At 38.8% G+C, this 19976-nt stretch overlaps 1 protein-coding gene across 1 annotated transcript in view; it reads left to right on the forward strand.

Moving 5' to 3' along the window:
* The first annotated feature begins 18191 nt into the window (after positions 1 to 18191).
* The window catches only part of plppr5b (phospholipid phosphatase related 5b), a 57650-nt gene continuing 55865 nt past the window's right edge, over positions 18192 to 19976 (forward strand). The window contains exon 1 of the mRNA XM_072378130.1: positions 18192 to 18560. Coding sequence (XP_072234231.1) covers positions 18357 to 18560 — 204 coding nt within the window. The 5' untranslated portion in view covers positions 18192 to 18356. The remainder of the gene's footprint in view (positions 18561 to 19976) is intronic.

Consider the following 19976-nt stretch of genomic DNA (forward strand, 5'->3'; position numbering starts at 1 on the left):
ATATTTTTAAAATATTTTTTTAAAATAAAATCACGATTTTGATTTTATGACAATCTTAAATTGAAAAATGAAAAACAGACAGTGTTGCAGAAGTATTTTCGGCTGGGCAGCTCGTACCGCGGGTCAACTACTTGAAGCAGGCGTTCGAACCCCTCCTTTTCTACCGTCTTGAACAGTACCATATCTTTTGCAAGATAAAAGGTAACTGCTTCTGTTACCTCTTTCTATCGTTTGGCTTGACTTGTCATATGGAGTGACTTTGTCAAATGCCTGTGTTAATGTTGTCTGTTTGGGTCTTACGCTAGCTGCTGCCTCTACCTTCAGTGCCGGTGCCGGGACCCTTGCTGTTTGGCTCTCAGCATACTGTTTGGGATGCTTCCTCTTCAAGTGATTGAACAGGTTCGTCGTGTTGCCACCTGACGTGCAAATAATTTCTGTGCAAAATTTGCAAAAAACATTTGCTTGCAGTTGTGGAAAATCCAAACCAATTCCATATAATGGAGGTGAAATTTTTTTTGCAACCAACTCCTCTGTTTGGCTTTCAACAATGGCTCCCCATGCGGCTACTGCTACACACACAAACAAGGAGGCAGGTAAGAAAGCGTGTCACTGCCTGTAATTCACTGCGATTGGTCAGTCAGGTTGACGACGTAATACGTCTGGTGCGTCGGTGCATCAGCATAGAACTGCAATTTATAGAATGTGCCCTAGATGATCCCACGATATCTGCAATTTGACAGATCGTTACAGATCGTCGTCACGTTGCAATTCTTCACGATTTAATATCGTCATATCGCCCACCCCTAGCCTCTCTTTTGTTGGTATAAACACGGTCCAGCGTGTTATTTCCCTGTGTCGGTATGGTGACATGCTGGTGGAACTTAGGCAGAGTGTCTGTCAGGTTTACGTGGTTGAAATCCCCCGCGACCACATAAAACGCCTCCGGGTGCTTGTGTAACAGAGTCAGAAATGCACTTTATTAATTATTATTTCCAATTTGTATTTGTAAGTTGGCACAAAACATGTTTCAGGAGATGATGGGGAAAATGCAGCAGCACAACACTTCTCATCCTATCTGAGGTGGGAGGCTCCAGCGTGAGCGACGTACCAGAGAAACGGGTTGTAAAGTCTGTGATGACTCAAGTCACACGACCATTTCACTCTGCATGTCTGAGAGATTGTGTTTTGGCTGCTTCACCCCTGGCCACACCAGACTGAACTGCTCTGCTAATAACTCCTCTCAATCAGTCTGAGGGAAACTAGCCGACCTGTATTTGGAGGGAGGCAGTACAGGTCACACCACAAACTCCCAAACCGATGATATGTCTGATGCTGAGACTGTTTTGGATAAAAGCGTCTGCTAAATACATAAACATAAACATGTTTACACATCTGTGAGAGACTCATGTAGTGACTCTGACGTCGTTATTTATCAGAATGTACACAGGATTGGTAGCAGTGACAGTCTCTTCTACACAACTGTGGACATGGGTGGGACAGTGAAAATTGGCGGAATGTTGGACAGCGGTTCAATGGCCTGCAGCATCAGTGAGACAGCAGAAGTGAAGCTGAGAGTGGCTGGAGTGATAACGGACCAGAAACTGACTGATGTGAATGTGGTCCTTGTTGGATGTGGCGGACTTCGTGTTAAGCCAAAGTGTGCGTTTGATGTAGAGATGGAAGTGTATGGCTGTAAAATGTTGGTCCCCACACTTGTTGTTCCAGGACAGCATGACGAGTTGATACTAGGGACCAATGTCATAAAACACATCCTACATCAGTCCAAGCTATGTGAGTCCTACTGGAAAACAGTGTCCAGCCCTTGCCCTACTGGAGACCCAGAAACTGAACGTTTCCTGTCCATGCAATCTGGTCTGAATCCCTGGAAAGGTGAAGATGTAAAGACAGCTCAGGTCAGTTGGGCTCAGTGATGTTGATATGGAGTCATGTGAAATTTCGGAGGACTGCAAGAGGAGAATGGCTGACCTTGTTTTGCAGTATGAGGATGTCTTTTCACGCCACCATCTTGACTGTGGGGAGGCAAAGGGCTTTGAACACCGCATACACTTGTCAGACAACAGACCATTCAGGCTCCCATACAGGAGAGTGACTCCTGGCCAGTACCAGAAGTTGCGCCAAGTGCTGAGTGAGATGGAGGAAATCTCTGCATCTGTACAGACTTTCGCTGGTTGAACAGGAGAACCCTGAAGGATGCCCATCCCCTTCTTCACCAGGCAGATTGTTTGGCAGCGCTGGGAGGTAACTGTCTGTTCAGCACGATGGCTTTGACCTCCGGGTTCTACAATATGCCACTCCATGAGGACGACAGGAAATACTCAGCATTCACCACTCCCATGGGCTTGTATGAGTACAACTGTCTGCCGCAGGGCCTCTGCAACAGCCCCGGGAGCTTTATGCGTATGATGACCAGCATTTTTGGAGACCAAAACTATCTGAGTCTACTGTGTTATTTGGATGATCTGTTGGTGTTTGCACCTGACGAGGAGACTGCTGGAGATGGTGTTCAAGATGCTGCGTGTTCATAACTTGAAGCTGGCCCCCAAAAAGTGTTTCTTTCTCAGGAGGTCTGTCAAGTTTCTCGGTCACATAATAGATGAGAATTGTATTTCAACAGACTCCAGTAAAGTTGAGAACATCGCAAACATGGCAACCACTGACCTCATGGAGCCCGATGGCGTGACCCCATCTCAGAAGAGGATAAGGTCCTTTTTGGGGATGGTAAATTACTATCAGCACTTCGTGCCCAGGTACTCCGCCATTGCCAAACCGCTCTTTGATCTGCTGAAGGGTGGGAAAAGCAAAGGTAAACATCACAAGACCAAACTGTCAGGCAGGAAGTTGTGTGCTTCTGACTGGACAGCAGAGCAGGAACAGTCTTTTGAACACCTGAAATCCTCACTGATTCACAGTGCTGTTCTGGCTCATCCAAATTTCACTCGTCCCTTCATGCTGTCAACTGATGCATCCCTGGATGGCTTAGGTCAGTGTTTCTCAATTCCGGTCCTCATGACCCACTGCCCTGCACGTTTTCGATGTTTCCCTCCTCCACCACACCTGATTCAAATGAATGGCTCATTATCAGGCCACTGCAGAGCTTGATGATCAGCTGATCATTTGAAGGAGGTGAAGGAGGGAAACATCGAAAACGTGCAGGGCAGTGGGTCATGAGGACCGGAATTGAGAAACACTGGCTTAGGTGCTGTTCTGTCTCAGGTTCAGGAGGATGAAACTCGAGCCAGGCCCATTGCTTTTGCCAGCAAGCCATTGTCTCAGTCCCAAAAGAATTACCCTGTTCACAGGTTGGAGTTTCTGGCCTTGAAATGGGCAGTTTGCGACAAGTTCAGCCACTGGCTGAAAGGCCACAAATTCACAGTCTGGACTGATAACAACCCGTTGACTCACATCCTGACAAAGCCAAAGCTGGACTGCTGTGAGCAATGCTGGGTGGCCAAGTTGGCGAGCTACGACTTCCATATCAAGTATATCCCAGGTCGGCAGAACATTGCAGCTGATGCCCTGAGCCGTGTGCCATTTGTCAAAGAGGGCGTTGGTCACAGGCTGCTTGCTGAACCATATGTAGGTCTTCTCAACGAGGTCAAGGATGTGTCAAATTCCTCATCCACTGGTCACAAGACAGCCTTTCCAGTGAGCGTCAATGCCCAGTCCACATGCAGTCCACTACAAATACACACTCAATCTGTTGCAATGGAGGATGTGTCTGCTGTGCTGCAATCAGACATTGAGTGGGATGCTGGCCCGTGCCGTTGAAGTGTTGCAGTATCTACCTCAGTTGTTTCCACCTGGACAGGACACTTTACCTGCCTACACCGAAAAGGACCTCCGTGAGAAGCAGTTGGAGGACATCAAGCTCAGTTCAGGAGTCTCAGTTTGACGAGACAGAGGTTTTTCTGGCTGAACCTCGACAGAGATGTTAGAGACTATGTTCGCCATTGTCAGCAATGCATTGTTAGTAAGACTGTTGAGCCTGAGAGTAGGGCTCCCTTGGAGACCATAACATCAACCAGGCCACTGGAGCTGGTATGTATTGACTTGCATTGTCTTTGCCCCGTTCACTCCATTATATGAATCACGAGTTATCGAAATAGCTTCCGAAGGACACCGACTTTTGCCAAACTGTTCTCAGTGAGTAGATAAATAGATTTCTTGCCAGAAATAAGGTCTAGGTTTAAAAATACCTGAGTTCCCCTTTAAGACACTGTCTAATCAAGTTCATTTATGACATGACTAGAAAGATTGTGTTGTGTTTCATTATTCTGCTGTACAATACCAGTCAAAATATGTACTTAAGAAAATTGATACTTGGTATTTTCTGTTTCTGACATGTTAGAAATATTTGATTATTGGCTTAACAGAAATAGTATAGAGGCTATGGTTATGCTCTGAATGTTGTTCACTAATCTAAGTTCTCACAAAGGCCTTTTATATGATTTGTTTTCTTTTGAAGGTATCAGGCATAATCTTTTAAGTAAGGGGGGAACGTTGGGTACACCACTAGGTGGCATGGTGTTGCTGGGTGTGCATGTTTAGAAGAGGTAGGGGAAGAAGAGAAAAAACGCGACATGGAAGGTGTTTGAGTGTACATGAGTTTGGTTAATAAAGGAGCCAGTGAAAAGTAGTCCTGTTCCCGTGGTGATTCTACTTTAGTCACCTACATACAGAACAAATTAAAAATTCAGTTAAAAAATTCAGTTAAATTCTGAATTGAATTGAACTGAATTTTTTTATATAGCGCCAAATTACAACAAATGTTGTAAATGTTGTACAACAAAGGCACTTCAATAATACAGCCCAATTCAAGCCAATTGGAGTTCAATTCATTGTAATCATAATCCAATCAAATCCAATTAATTAAATTCAAAATTTGTCCAATTCAGACATACAGAGCCAATTCAAAAACTATTTCCTAGTTAAGGAAACCAACAGAATGCACCGAAACTTCTCTTCGATCCAATCTCTAGTGATCTGATCCTGACATAATGTCTTTGTGTTGGCAGCTTTGAAAAAGTTGAAATAGAGTTTGTGTGAGCCTGTGTTAAAGGGGGGGATGAGAAACAAATTGTAAACTTATTTGTGCTATGTAGGTGGAGTAAAAAAAGCATTCATTTTAGAACACCTAACTATGTCCAGTCTTCTAAAGTACCAGTCATCAAGTTTAGGACTTTTTGAAGAAAGTGAGGGCATTCTGAACAGTGTGTCTTATCTTAGTTAGTTGGTGACATGGGCCTGGTGACATGTCCAGAGTTTACACTGCCACTAACCTAATGCTAACAAGCATAGACTTTCTGAACTGCTGTCACTTCCAACAGGTTAATGAAGTAGGTCCTGTCTGACCACAGATGCCGTCTACCATGATTTGCCTATCCTAAAGCATTGCCTCCATGACCCCAAATACATCTTACACTCACACCTACATGAAGCTGAACAAGTTCCAAGATGACTGCAACTCACTTAACCTGGACAAGTACATGGACGGAGCTTGTTGCAAAGTAGGTACAGGTAGTGACATGCACACATATCAGAAATTGTTGCATGTGCATAATCACAGGCTCAGTACTAGATTACATCATACCCAGTAGCGACAAGTTACATCCCAATGTTTGGGTTGTGGCTGTTCCCACCACTCAGTATTCTCACAGCTCTGTGGATAGATGCAGCTGAAAGCTCTGTCTGCCCTGTCCCTGAAATACAATGAGGGAAGAAAGTGAGCAAAACAAACAAGTATCCGGAAGGGGATAACTGAGTGTTACTGTATAATGTTATATTAACTTCAATATTATATTAAATCATATTTTAATGATACATTTCATTACCACTATAATTTCTCTGTATTTCTGATCTACAGCAAGTCACAAAATTAAAACTAATCCCATACTGTGCCACTGATATCCCAACACACCCCCTGTAGAATGGTAATAGTATCTCTCTTCTGAGAATTTATCTTAGTCTAACACTTCATTCATATTGACTGTGGGTGAATTTTCACCAGGCACAAAAGAGAAGTTACCAGGGAGTTCTACCACAACTACAGCATCTTGCTTAGTCACAGTCATTTATGTTGTAATTTGCTGTGTCCTGTGAGCTGTGTACGCTTGTGGGCAAGAAGCTTGCCAGCACACCACCTGTAGTTTATCTATGTGACACACTCAGATACGCACATACCCACCATTGATACACTTAAAAATATGTGACTTTGTGAGTGGATGTAAAGTGCTTTGTAAAAAATAGATCAGTTTAAATTTGCAAACCATTTTCCATTCCTGTTGGAATACCCAGCGCCAAAAGTTGCAATCTTAAAATTCAGGGATTTTTTAAAAAATCAAGTGTCCTCAGTAGTCCAGAGGACAGTTGACTGAAAACACTGATATAAAAAGTAACTCCAGGGTTAGGTGTAGCCTATAGCCTGCAATTAGTTACCTTAAATCTACAGATGCTTACAGACTATAAATATTATGATGTAATATATGCTCAGATAGATCATACTAATCTAACCTTTAAGTGAAATTCATCAGTAAGATCTTACTACCAACAGAATATTAATTCTGGGTAATATGACAGGCTTCCATCTGTGTCTCAGGGAAATCCATCGTCACACAACAATGACAATTAAATTCCTTTGGTTCATGTCAAGTTCTCAAGTTGGATTTCTTTGTAAAGATTAAACATCTTAAACAATGCCAACTATGCAAATTCTGTCAACACCTAACAGATAACTTAACAAAGAGCCAATCAAAAAAAAATGTCAGCCTGTTGCAAATACACATTTGTTCCACATTCTTTGGTCTTTTGTATATCTAAGAATAAAAGAGAACACAATTTGAAAGGTAAATAATAGCATGTGTGCAGTCGGTGTCTATAAAAATTCATAGAAAATAGAAAAAGAAAAGAAAAATGTTCCAGAGAGCATGGACTTCAGCATTATTGAAACAGTTTGGGACCATTTTGATAGAGAACGTAACAAAGCCCAGAGAACTATTCCTGTAGACCCAATCAGGCTTGCCAAAAAGAGTTCAGACTGTATGGAAGAATGTTCATATAAACTATTGACATTTTCAAGCTTGTTAGAAATGGAAAAATGCTGTTTTCACCTTATTCACTGTATTTCCTTTTGTTTCCTCCAGTTAGAATACAATGAGATGAGGCTTAAGACTATTGCCTAGCAATGTTCATCTCTTTCCCACAAGCAGGGGCCACTGAAATTTAGTCCAGATTAAAGCAAATACTTTTCAACCTCTTTTCAACAAAACTGGTCCTGTCATATTTTAAATGCTGAGAACCATGATAATTCCCTTTTCTTGTTTTAGTCAGAAGTCCAGCGAATTCCATAAAAATGCCAATACCAATTCGGTGACTTATTTCCAGAATAGAACCTCTCTAATAGCTTCAGCCCATAAACTTATTAAGTTACTAAGTTACTTAAAAGTACCACCTTACTCTTTGAACCCTGTTTTAAACTATATTTGTTCACAAATAGATGTGCAGACAGTGGGTTACTTTGACTCTGAATAAAACTATAAAACATGCAGTCTGTGAAGTTCTTAACCATATTCTCGTGATTTATGTTAATTTCTAGGTAGATTTATGAAACCAACTGGTTTAGTTTGCTTTATGTTTTGCTCTCTGCTCAAATGCCGACCAACCTATGCACGTCGCACTAAGATTGTTAGTGTAAGGGTTTAAATTTCTTTAAAAATGCAAAAAACCTTGTATTCAGTTATTATCCTGACTAAGTATGATATATTCTATTTTCCCTTTGATTTCCCATTGATCTCCACATACTGGAGTCAGGACAAAGTGCAGCACTTGGTTCTTCCCCAAGAAGAACTCCCCAAGCCCTCAATCTTACTGCTTCTCATGCTTGCCACTATTATTTTCATTCAAGAACATTAGCCTGCAGGAACAGCCTTCACATCAGCGGGTTGCGAGAAAGACACTGCATGAATTTCTTATGAAGTATGACATGCCAGATAAGCTTTGGCTGCTTGAAGCACACTACTTTGAAGTTTTCTCCTGTGCTGCTCTGCCTTTTAATAAATGCTGTTTATATACAAGCAATAGAGAAATCTAAACTTGTGTGCTAAACTCAACTCACACCCAGAAATAAAAAAGCCCTCTATTTTTGTCCATATTTAATGATTAATACTTATTTTATAATTGGTGGTAATACGTAACTCCAAGCTGTTGCTTGATCCTGTTAAAAATAGATAAATAAATAGATAAATAAATTACAAAGAAAGAAATTTCTTCATTTATGTAGACTGAGAGAAAGACTGATATGCATTATAGAGTGATGTGTGCCTGCTCGCCAAGGCATTTTTGCATGCCTTCTTTGTGAAATATTGATGATATCTGGGTCACTCTGCTGCCTTTGGCATAATGGCATAACAAAATACCATGTGAGCATTTCTCATATCTCAACTACTACATACCTATAGGTTCTCAGTGAGGCAGAGGAATGTTGACTCGCATAGTGGTTTATCTTTATAGGTTTCATATCACAGTGGACAAATGGGTTAGTGAAAAAACAGTTTTTTTGTATGCAAATTAAAAAAGTAAACAATTTAATTTCTCCACTGTACAGTATATTTTCATATATAAACATATTCAGGGTCAGGGATGAGTCTGCCTCAAGCGGTGGAGGTAAGTAACTCAGGATACGGTTCACAAACGATGGCAAGTTGGAGTGAGAGATGAACAGACGCATTGGAGCTTTGTTAGCAGTTATGACAGCACTGCTCTGATCTGTTGGGATGAAAATGGAGCTGAGACAACAGGCAAAGCTTATTGATTTACTGGTCCATTTTTGTTTCCAACCATCATAACCTTAAAATAAGTTGCAGATAAAAGCGGCTGAAATAAGTGTCCTCCGGAAAGTGGCTTGGCTCAGCCTTAAAGATCGGATAAGGAGCTCGGAACAGCAGCAGGGACAGAGCATGTCTTTGGTAGATACAACACTTGATGGTTACTTGTGCAATTGCCATTAAATTGGCTTCAAGGGTTTTCTTCCACAGTCCCACTGACTTCTTAATGAAGGCTCTTAGTGTCTAGCTGATGTTGTGGAGTTCTAGTATGGCTGTCTGCAGCATTGAGATGTAGGCTTTCTTGTTATGCACAATTCTATTCTTGAATTGTGGGAAAATAGCTTAAGAAATAGCATTAAGCCATAGTCTGAGCATCAAAAAAGCAGATTAAGACAAACAAAAATGGAATTTATGACAGAAGAAAATTTTATAAAAAGCATTTAATCAATTATCAGTTAGTTTCAGGTTTACATGTTTAATTGGGTCCAACAGAGACATACTGTGAAGATAATCATTAGCTACTATCATTACAGAAAATTATTAGATTATTATTATTTTTTGTTATGTTTTTATTACTTTTATAGATCTACCTTTTGAATGATTTACAGCATGAAATTCTCCAGGTTTCATATTGTTCTGTGATCTGTGATCAAACATTCACTTTGGTCTTGCTTTAACTAGTTATTAGCCAAGTTTAAAAGGCGATTAATTGTGCTTTCGTTTTCTCAACAGATGTTTATTTCTGATTGTGTCTTGTTCTAAGTCTTTTCCTTCTTTAATGTTGCTGCTGTGCAGTGAGGAACCCGCTATCACCAGACAACAAAGCTAATCAGTCACTCCACAGGGAATGGATAGAAAAAGTCCCTTTTCAATAACAGAAAGTACAAAGAGAAAACCTGCCTGTCATACTTAGCTTTGTCATATTTACTGATGAGTTTTAATAATTTCAATAATGTGAGCTAGATTGACTGTGTAAAGACAGAAAAAGTACAACATAAATTATTTTCAGCTTTACTGTATTGCTGGAAGTAATATTTGCAAATCCCTCCTGTGCTGCCCAGAGAGTTTTGCTGAGGTGAACTTTCTTATTTTATTCTACCAAAGAAACAACATTTTTTTTAGCCAAAAAGTTCCAAGATGGAGAGCCCTACCATCTAATGAAATAGTATGAATTTTAATTCCATTTTGCCTATGGTTTTGGTTGTGTTACATATAATTAAGATAATTCAAACAAGTGACAAAGATTTACTCTGATGTACAGTTGGCATTAAGGGACAAGCAAGTGGAAATTACATGGTGAATTTTCTTTTGCTCGCAACTGACTGATTTCATTCTTTTCCTCTACTTAATCAAAATATATATCAACAAATGTGTGGTTGATAATGATGTGGAGGATGCAGATGCAGACACAGATGAAACTGGAGGTAGAAAAAACTTAGACTGATTTATGAAAAACTAAACGGTGCAAAACAAAAGTTACACTCTAAAAAGAGTATTTGGGCTCTAGTTGATGTAAAGCACATGAATACTTACTTAGTTTTTTTATATAGGGAAAACAACTTACTTTTGTGGATTCAATTAGCTTGAAAATCACAGTTTGTCATCTTAAATTAATCTTCTACTCTCAGTCAAAGTTGAACATTTCCTTAGTATCCTACGTCTGACGTCATGACGTAATGACATTAACTTTTCTCCAGATTCACAGATACACTGTACGATTGCAGTTCAACTGCCATTTTCTATGAGCATCAGCTGCAGACAAGATATTCTTTTTTGAAGAGTACTGGTAGTTGTGCAAAATACTTATGAGTAGTCAGTATCTCACTTTCATTAGACATAATTTAGAGTTATCTCAGGTTGGAGAGTCAGGAAGGATTTCTGACAGGGAGCCAAGCTAAACCTAATGGCTACTTAGAAGGCAGTCATGGCAAAAGCAAAATTTTCCCAATCTAAAACAATTGAGATCTCAAATGTCATAGCAGTTTGAACTCTATATTCTGTACAGTTACACGGCATCATTTTGGCAACAAACTGTTTGTATAGCATAATCTGGGCAGCAACACAGTTTTGCAGCACAGATGCTTTGTGGTTAAGAAAACAGAAAAATTAATGTAAACATCCATGTTACACTTAATTATGAGGTTTTAATTGTTTCATCCCTTAAGCATGAAAAACTCATGGCTTTTCTTATCAGTAATATTCCCTGATTCTCCAGTCTAGTAGGTTTCTGACTAAAAACAAGAAGTACTCATAAATACTCACAACCCCACTTAAAGAGAAAAGGAATATCAGTAAGTTTAAAAAGAAACGGCCCAGCTTCTTTCTGTTAATGCAAACTCTTTTGTGCAAAACTGTTTAAGGAATTGTAATGTTTTCACAATAAAATGTGAATTTAATTTGTGCAATGGAAATTTCCTTTTAGCTACGTTGAATTTCTAATAATCATGAAAGTATTGAAGCACCTCAGAGGGTTCTGCCAGATCTTGTTTCCCAGCATGCTCTGCTAATTCCAGTTTAAATTGTGCTGCTGCTTTTGAATTTGAGTTAAAAATGTTAAAAATAGTGTGATTTTCTGTTTGGTCTGATCTTTTGTTGTTACTTATTTATGCACTTTGGTTTGTGACACCCTTAGTTAAGTTTATGTGTGAGAGTGACAAACTCTGCATGATCATTCATTATTGAAATTGATCTTTTTGCTAATACTAATAGGAGTCTTGCTCAATTAACCTGGTGTTTGTCATAGCATTTTACTATTATTTAAAGAACTAAAGTAACACTAAATGTTCACATGGAATGCTACTCCAGAAGCTATTTTATTAAGTATGATGTGAGTATTAACTTACTTTTGGATACATCAAATATTTAATTTGGAACAACTTTAAAGTTTTACATTGAGTTTCAATAACACTGAGTTACAGTAATTGAAATTCTTGTTTTGAAAGAAACTAAATGATTTGAGTAAGTCTGACTTAAAATTGTTGCAGTAAACAAACTTAATAAATTAACTTGGATAAACTTAATTCTGTCACTTTTTACCAATTGATACAATTTAAGTTCAATATATTCAAGATCAATTCAAGGTCAGTTACAGAACAGAAAGCAAGAAAAGAAAAGAAAAGGTAAATTAACTAAGAACCACAGAACCAGAAGAATAAATAATCAACAATGAATAAACACTTAAACTCAAAAGACAAAAACAATGGAGACACAAACCAAACCACTGATCGTAAAAATACAAAACTACAAGAAAAACTCAAATTGCAGAAAAATAAATTATGCAAACCGCAGATCATGATAATATTATTGTTGTTATACAAAGTTTTGGTGTCATATCTGTTTATTTATTTATACAAAATAAAAAAGCAAAACAAACATCTCCAAGTGCGGTGATCCCTTGCCAAGGGTTGTGATAGGCAGGTAGTCGTAATGGCATCACTGACATATGAATGTATGCATGATTGTGTGAATGTGGATTGTTTTGTAAAAGACTGGGAAACAAGACTAGAGCACCATATAAATACAGCCCATTTATCATTTAGTAGTATCCAAAAACACTTAAACAATGCTGAATTGTAAAGCCACCTCCTTTCAATTGGTGGATTGGGTCTCTCTACCTCCTGAGTCACAGCAGTGCAATCACTTACTCAATACACTGTATGAAGAAGAATCTGTGCAGAAGCTTTATGACTGTTTTCCTAATGTGACAAACAAAACGCTTATTACTGAGTGAGAGCAATATTTCTATTATTGACAGAATATTCCATGACTTTTTCTTTTGAACCCTGAAATTGTCAGGTCAGTAGATAAACATGAAAGGTGTGTTCAGTTTTATCAAAAGCATGCAGCAATTAAGGAAAAAAATCACGGTAGAAGCTACTGGACAGAGTTCACACTGAATATTGATATGTATTCTATATCTGGATCTGTTTTTTTTTTCTCTTTTTGTTTGACAAAGTCAAAACATCCATGGTTCTTTGCATTTACACCTTTTCTAATGCATGCTTTTGCATCCCCATATGCAAGGTAAATTTGCACTTTTATAAAATCTAAAGCCAACTTGACTGTGTACACCTTGTAATAAATGCTGGTGTGGTAACGTAACTGGTGCCACAGCAGGATCGCAGTGACTTACTCTTTTCATTGGCTGAGCAGGACAGTGACAGATGGACCTTTGGGTTTTACGAAGAGTCACTAATGCTCACATGAGCTGATCTATGATGGGCTGAAGGTGGAGACTCCTTCATGATGATTCACGTGCCTGTGAATTTGTCTGTGTATGCGAATATGCATGCAGTTCATATGTGTAGAAACGCTTATATGTGCGTGAGATAGCTTATTTATGATTATTTCTTTCAATTAAATAAAGAAATGAGAACTTAATCATTGCTAAATATAATTATTACCAGAGATATTCCTCCAATCTAAAGTATAGAATATGCTTCCCAACACAGATGTTCCAGTAAAACAAGGAGCCGCATACATTCGGTGTTCAGTGTCACCATGGTACAAACAGCTGTCAATATAGAGCAATTGCTGTTTGGTATTATGTGCTTATTTTAATGTATTATTAAAGATTGCTCCATTCTGGATGTTTTAGTTTTACTTCTGCATTATTAAACTGGCAGTTTCCTTTTTTAAAAAAAAAATCATGCTACACTTTGTAGAAATGTTAGAAGCTTTCTGTAAACAAATGTTAATTTTTTTTAGATGGTTATTTTCGTTACAAATATTTCAATAACTTTAATGTACTTTTTCTTTGTAGTTTGCAAACATCAGCCTTCTTAATGTAAATGTTCCGAAAATCAGGAGTCCTAAATCGTTAAAATATTTTGGAAATATTTTCTTGGACGACAGTCATAATCATAGTAATTTTAAAAACATCAAGTTTTAAAGTAAATTACACACCTGTCTGGCTAGTAACACTGGATTTATAATATATACTGTTATACATGCCTCTTTTTCAGGGTATTGAAGATTTGACTTTCCATTATGGTTTTTGGCGCTTCTTTTGAATTGTTGCCATTTTGTAATGGTTCTATTTGTCATGGGTCCTTTGAACCTATGATTATATTAGGGGCCAAAACAGTATATACAGCATTTAATAATTTCTTGATGATATTATGTAGGAAAAAACGTCTATAGATGTCGCTCTAATGGAGCATGATGCCAGCAGCATATAGATTCGACCTAGTTGGTGATAAAATGGGGAAGCATGACAAAGGACGATAGTAATGGCAGCCATTACTCAGAGTTGTCAGCATGTTCCCACCTGACTCAGACACCCTGCATCTTCATCTTCGTCTGTCTTTCCATCTCCATCTGTCTTACTGTCCCCTCTGACAGCCTTCACTTACGGATTTTCAGCTTGTCACTGAGGCCAGTCGGGATTTCCACTGTTGGAGACTGAGAGAGTATGGTGCATGAAAAAAGATGAGTCTTTAGTCATCCATTTGCAGAAAAGGGGTCAGTGCAGCAACTGAAGAAAAATGCTGAAAAAAAGAGAAAATCTAGAAAAATATAACATAAACATGAAGCAATAAGAAACAAAAGTAGCTCAAATTAAAAACTCATATAAAGAAAAAAAAATTGTGTTTAAAAAAAGTTAAATTTACAAAATTTTCATAGTGTGCAATGTTAAGCAAAACAAATCAGTTTGATCTGAGAGTTTTTGTCTGAGAAGGTTGTAAAGAGTTGCTGTTTGTGGCAAAAAAAATTTCCAGAATTGCCCTTGTAACTGTGGAACTGAGAAAATGACAAATGGCCCATACTTATATGGGCGAGGCTTTATAAAGTACTTTATAATGTCTCTTATGCATACACACACTTATTAAACTGCTTCTCATCTTGTAGTGCTTATGAATCAAACACAGCCACTGAACATATCAGAAGTGTCATTTCCAAGAACACTTAGGTGATACATGCTGGGCATCAACACACCAATTGGTAGACAATGCTGTGACTCAGGTGATAGAGTGGTGGTAGAGTGCTTGGAATTATATTCAGTGAAGCAGAAATGTGTTTTCAGTTTGTCAAATCACTGAAAATGGTGTTTTCTCTGTTTTAATCATTACAAAATTATTGAAACACTTATCAAGTATATAAACTTATGCATAAAATAAAAAAACAATGAGCAGTCTGTTCTGAGATCCTTAGGGTGTGTCAGCTGAAGATGCAGATTGACAGATTTCAGACTAGCTTATTTTAATAAAATTAAACTAATGTGAAATGTGAAATCACAAATGCACACAGTGGATATTAAATATTAATAAATATATAATAATATATAATAAATATAAAAAGGGGTAACTTACTCTTTTCTGGTATGGATATCTCCTGCAAATGACTGAGCTGTCTGTACACCAGCTCAACTGTGGCAGAGGTGCATTGGTAATCACAGTTGTCTCTTGTGACAAATAAGGCAGATGTTAGCAATTATCCTCATCTTTATACCAATGTGTCTCTGCACAAAAAAATATCTTGTAAGCTTCTCATGTAGCCCTCTTAACTCTACAGTGCTGCATTGGCTTTTAAAACAAAGAATCCAGCATGTGTTACTCACACATGGTGTGTGTTAGTTCAGTAAATACATGCACAAGTGGTTCTACTACAACCATGGGATATGATTGTTAACATGGCCCTTTAATCCACTCAGCATAAATCTGATTTTCTGAGCTGGTGTGTAGGTAGCCCAACTTTTGCAGGGTCATGTTTCAACTTTGTTCTTAACAGTTCATGTTTGGAGCTGACTGGTTGGAATTCTGAATCAGGTTCACAGTCAAGAAATTAATGAGATCATATTAATTTCTCACTTTTTTAATAACTGTCTTTATAGATTAGTTTCTTGTATACAAACATTTATGGATGTATGCACATTCAGGAGTCAAAACAGCAGTTGGGAGTCATAGGATTGTAATTAACTTCTTTAATTAATGTACACTTTCAGAGTTTGTACATTTTTTTTACTCAAAATGCTGTTTAATAGTTCTGTGTTCAGAATATAGACTTGTTAAAAAATGTAAAATGCCAATATTTCTGTATGACATTACAATATCTGCAGAAGAGGTACTTTTTTTTCAGTGTGAGAAATACCCTGTGTGGTTTCTGAGCGTGAGAATTTGTTGAAATCTGTGTCTTGAGAGCCCTATTAATGTCTATAAGTAGTAGCATAACATAGCTTATATTGCTACTTCTAGCCATTATTAGCAAGAGGCTAATAAACACACTAATTCACTCTTGCCTTTATTCAAAACTTGAGAGCCCTCTGCATAATACTCAGAGACACTGACATGACAGCATGGTGCAAACCTTTATCTTTTGTCCTTTTCCCTTCTTATTTCCTTATTTTCCTGAACTGGGCACCTGACAGCTTTTTTCACCTTTTATTTACCATCGTTCATTGAGCACGCACTTGACTTGAGAATCAACTCAAGGAAAAGCCTCTGACGTAAGTCTGCCTTCTGCATGATGCGCTGTACGGTTTTAGCTAGCTACATATTGTTGGAACTAGAAAAACCCAAACAGTGCCCCCCCTCTTTACCAAAACAGGCTAGTACAGTACACTGCTGACAAAACCCCAATCCATCTATCTTGTCTATATATCGCTTTAACTTACTATAACTCGTGATCAAGTTCCTGACATACTTAGACTCCTCAACTTGAGATGATCTTGAGAATCTTGAAATCATGGCCTCTGACTTGCAAAGGCTGTCTTCCATCCTGGCTGCCTCACACTCAGCTGCAATCCATTCCAGTTTGCACTTAAGGGCATGGCTTAAAGAAGCCAATAGAACTACATCATCCACAAAGAGCAGAGATGCAATCCTGAGGTTCCAAACCTTGACATCCTTCTCCCTCAGACTACATCTTGAGATCTTGTCCATAAACACCACAAAAAGGATTGGTGACAAAGGCCACCGGAGTCAAATGTGCACCGTCGACAAGTTCGACTTTCCGTAAATGCTGACAACTTTTGCTTTGCTTCTACAGAGCCTAATAGTTCGTGGCAGCAGCTTTGCAGTCTTTGGACACCTGCATGCATTTTCATTTCATGTACAGTGTTATATACTTGACAACTATAGGAGTCAAGCCTTATGTGAAGATGTAGAAAATGTATATTTTGTTCACACCTCCAAAACGCAGTAGTATCACAATGGTTAGAAAATGTGAGAGGATATGTTTATGTTTATGTATTTAGCAGACGCTTTTATCCAAAGCGACTTACAAATCAAGATATAATATATGCGTGAAACATGTCCTAAGTGGGTTTTTCGTAGGGTTGTGTTCTACAAAATATGTCATATGAACTGCAAGTCATTTATGGTAAAAAGAAAGAAATAAAAAAAACTAACAATGTATATTTATGTTTTAATCATGTAAATCAAAGTAGAAAAGCAGCACAGCTCATTCACTCCGGTAAGAACGTCCATCTTACTCAAAGTCATCATTCATGATGTCAAAATCTGATAAATATCCTGCCATGTTGCACAAAAGTAGCAGTAGCAAACTCCGTGTGAAGTTAGCCGACTGTCACAGAGCAAGGAGTAAATAAGCTGTGCTCTAGGGGGGCATGTGGATGAAGTGGTCCCAGTGGAGTGCCTGTGTAGAAATCCCGCTGTTAGCTCTCTTGTAGCCGCAAGTAGCCACATAACAGCACCTATGAGCTAACAGAGCTATAGTACACGTTCGTTCATTCGGCTTAAAGTATTGGTGAAATAAAGACACATAATGCCTTATTTAGATATTTAGAGGATATATTTTAATGCCCTGCTTGGTTATACACGAATCGCAAGTGATCGAAATATCTTCCGAAGGACGCCGACTTTCGCCAAACTGTTCTCGGTGAATAGATAAACGTATTTCATGCCAGAAATAAGGTCTAGGTTTAAAAATACCGGAGTTCTCCTTTAAACATGTGACATGCTGGAGAGAGAACAGTCACAAAGCTTTGCAATCTTTAGGTGTAACATGAAGAGTTTCATCCCACTAGGTTGTATTTTATCAGCTCTCTGATGACAGCCAACAGTGGGCTGCAATTAGGGCAGACTTAGTACAGGCTCACAGGGCATCTACCACCAAGTTCTCCCCATTTTCTGTTAAACTCAGTCTCTCTTGATTCTGTTTCCATTCTCTATATTTACCTTTCTATATTCCTCTGTTCTATCTCCAGATTACACAGACATACAAACAGGTGTAAATTCGCTTGCTGTTCCTCTCTCACGGGCGGACGTGGATCCTGGCGGTTTTTGTCAATGCTTCCACGTCTTCTCTCTCTCCTCTCTCCCACTCTCTCTTATTCACATTTACACACACTCAGGCACACACACGCAGACTCTAGTCGCAGTAGCTGGCAGCAAAGGAGCCAGGATTGACGCTCAGAGCGGCTCCTCGCGTGCAGCTGAGCAGTATGAGCCGGTTAGCGGTTATTGGCATCGTTGCAAGGCAGGAGGAGGCAGGGTAGGGAGGAAATACAGACATAGAAGGCTCCTAATTACATGTCTTTCGTTTTCCATCTGCATCATGCTGTATTTCCAGCTGGTGATAATGGCCGGGACCGTCATGTTGGCCTACTACTTTGAGTACACCGACACCTTCACGGTGCACGTGCAGGGCTTCTTCTGCTACGACACCACGTACACCAAACCTTACCTTGGACCGGAGGACAGCAGCGCCGTCCCGCCCATCCTCCTGTATGCAGTGGTGGCCGGGCTGCCCACGCTGCTGGTGAGTGCTCAACTCACCAGACTTCACCGCTCCTGCCTTTCTCTCTCATGTTTAATTTGAAAAGTATTGAAATCTGGAGTGTTGGTTGTGGGCAATTACCAATTTTAGATCTTATCTACAGTTCTAACATATGACGTCTGCTACACTGGTAGTATATTCTAGATATTATAATGTTAAACTAAATAAATAAACTCCATTGAAACAGGACTTAGTTTGCATTACTAACTATGTAAGATACATTTTGAAAATAATTTTCTTGAAAAGAGCTGAGACAAATTAGTGAGTGTCAGTCTGATGTTAATTGCTGTTTTTGATAAAATACTGATTCTCAGTATTTTAGACATTTAGCTGTATTTAATTTATTAATTCAAATTGCATTTGGCTATATTGATTTTTCTGAGCCCCTTGGGTTCAGTTTAAGATACAGATTACCTTGTTATCCCATTACAGTGTGGTTATGTTACATGTGCTTGTTATGTATCTCTTAAGCTTTATAGTCTTTAAATGCTCTGCCAGCTGATGTTGTGTACAGTGGCTTTATCGGAGCCTTTGCATTTGGAACAACTACCTGCTGCTGCTGCATGATTAGATCAGAGTTTGTGTGTCTGAAAGCTGAAATTATGAGTGATATCATCACTATCTACAACATTTTTAAACCTCATACTGATATATAATCTACTGTTCAAATGGGAAAATAACTTGATGCAGATGTACACAACTTCCTTTTGTTTATGGTGCTTAAGTGCCGTTCCGTGATATACAGTCATGCAAATGACCAAGACCGCATTTATAATAATGACTTAACTTGAAAGAATTGAGTTTGAAACTTACCTGTTTGTTGACTAGAACTTTCAAAAGGACAGACAATATAATAATTTTTTGCTTGATCAGCTTAATGAGTTATTAGTTGTTGAGCATCTTGGATAGATTTTATACTATAGCACTTCCTGATGGGGTTGTTTGCTTTCAGATGCAGCTCTTCTGCCAGATCTTCCATTATAATCACAGGCTGAAAGTGTGGCTGACCAGTCCTGAATGAATACTTGAGTTGTTGTGTTCCTCTGTTTTGTGGTTTGCTTTGCTGTTTAGGTGATGATTGTGGAACAAGGTTTTGAATGTTGGTCTAAAATGCAGTCTACCTTGAATATGTACAATAATTATTGCTACTGCAGTGGCTGCTCTGAAGCTCACAGTGGCCCTGCCCTGGCTATACGTAGGAGTGTCTGTCCGCCTCTGTGTCTATTTCAGCTGCTCGCCTGCCTACGTCTCCACAGCAACATGTGTGGACACATGCATGCACACACACTCACAGCAGTAATATTACTTTTGAGCGAAAATATATCTTTGTTTTCCTGCTACCTCTGGAGGTAGTCTCTATTTCACAACATGCTATCTTTTGTAAGAATAGAATAAGGT

This window comes from Leuresthes tenuis, unplaced genomic scaffold, assembly GCF_036924035.1.
Source record: "Leuresthes tenuis unplaced genomic scaffold, fLeuTen1.0.hap1 SCAF_24, whole genome shotgun sequence".
Classification (NCBI taxonomy): Eukaryota; Metazoa; Chordata; class Actinopteri; order Atheriniformes; family Atherinopsidae; genus Leuresthes; species Leuresthes tenuis.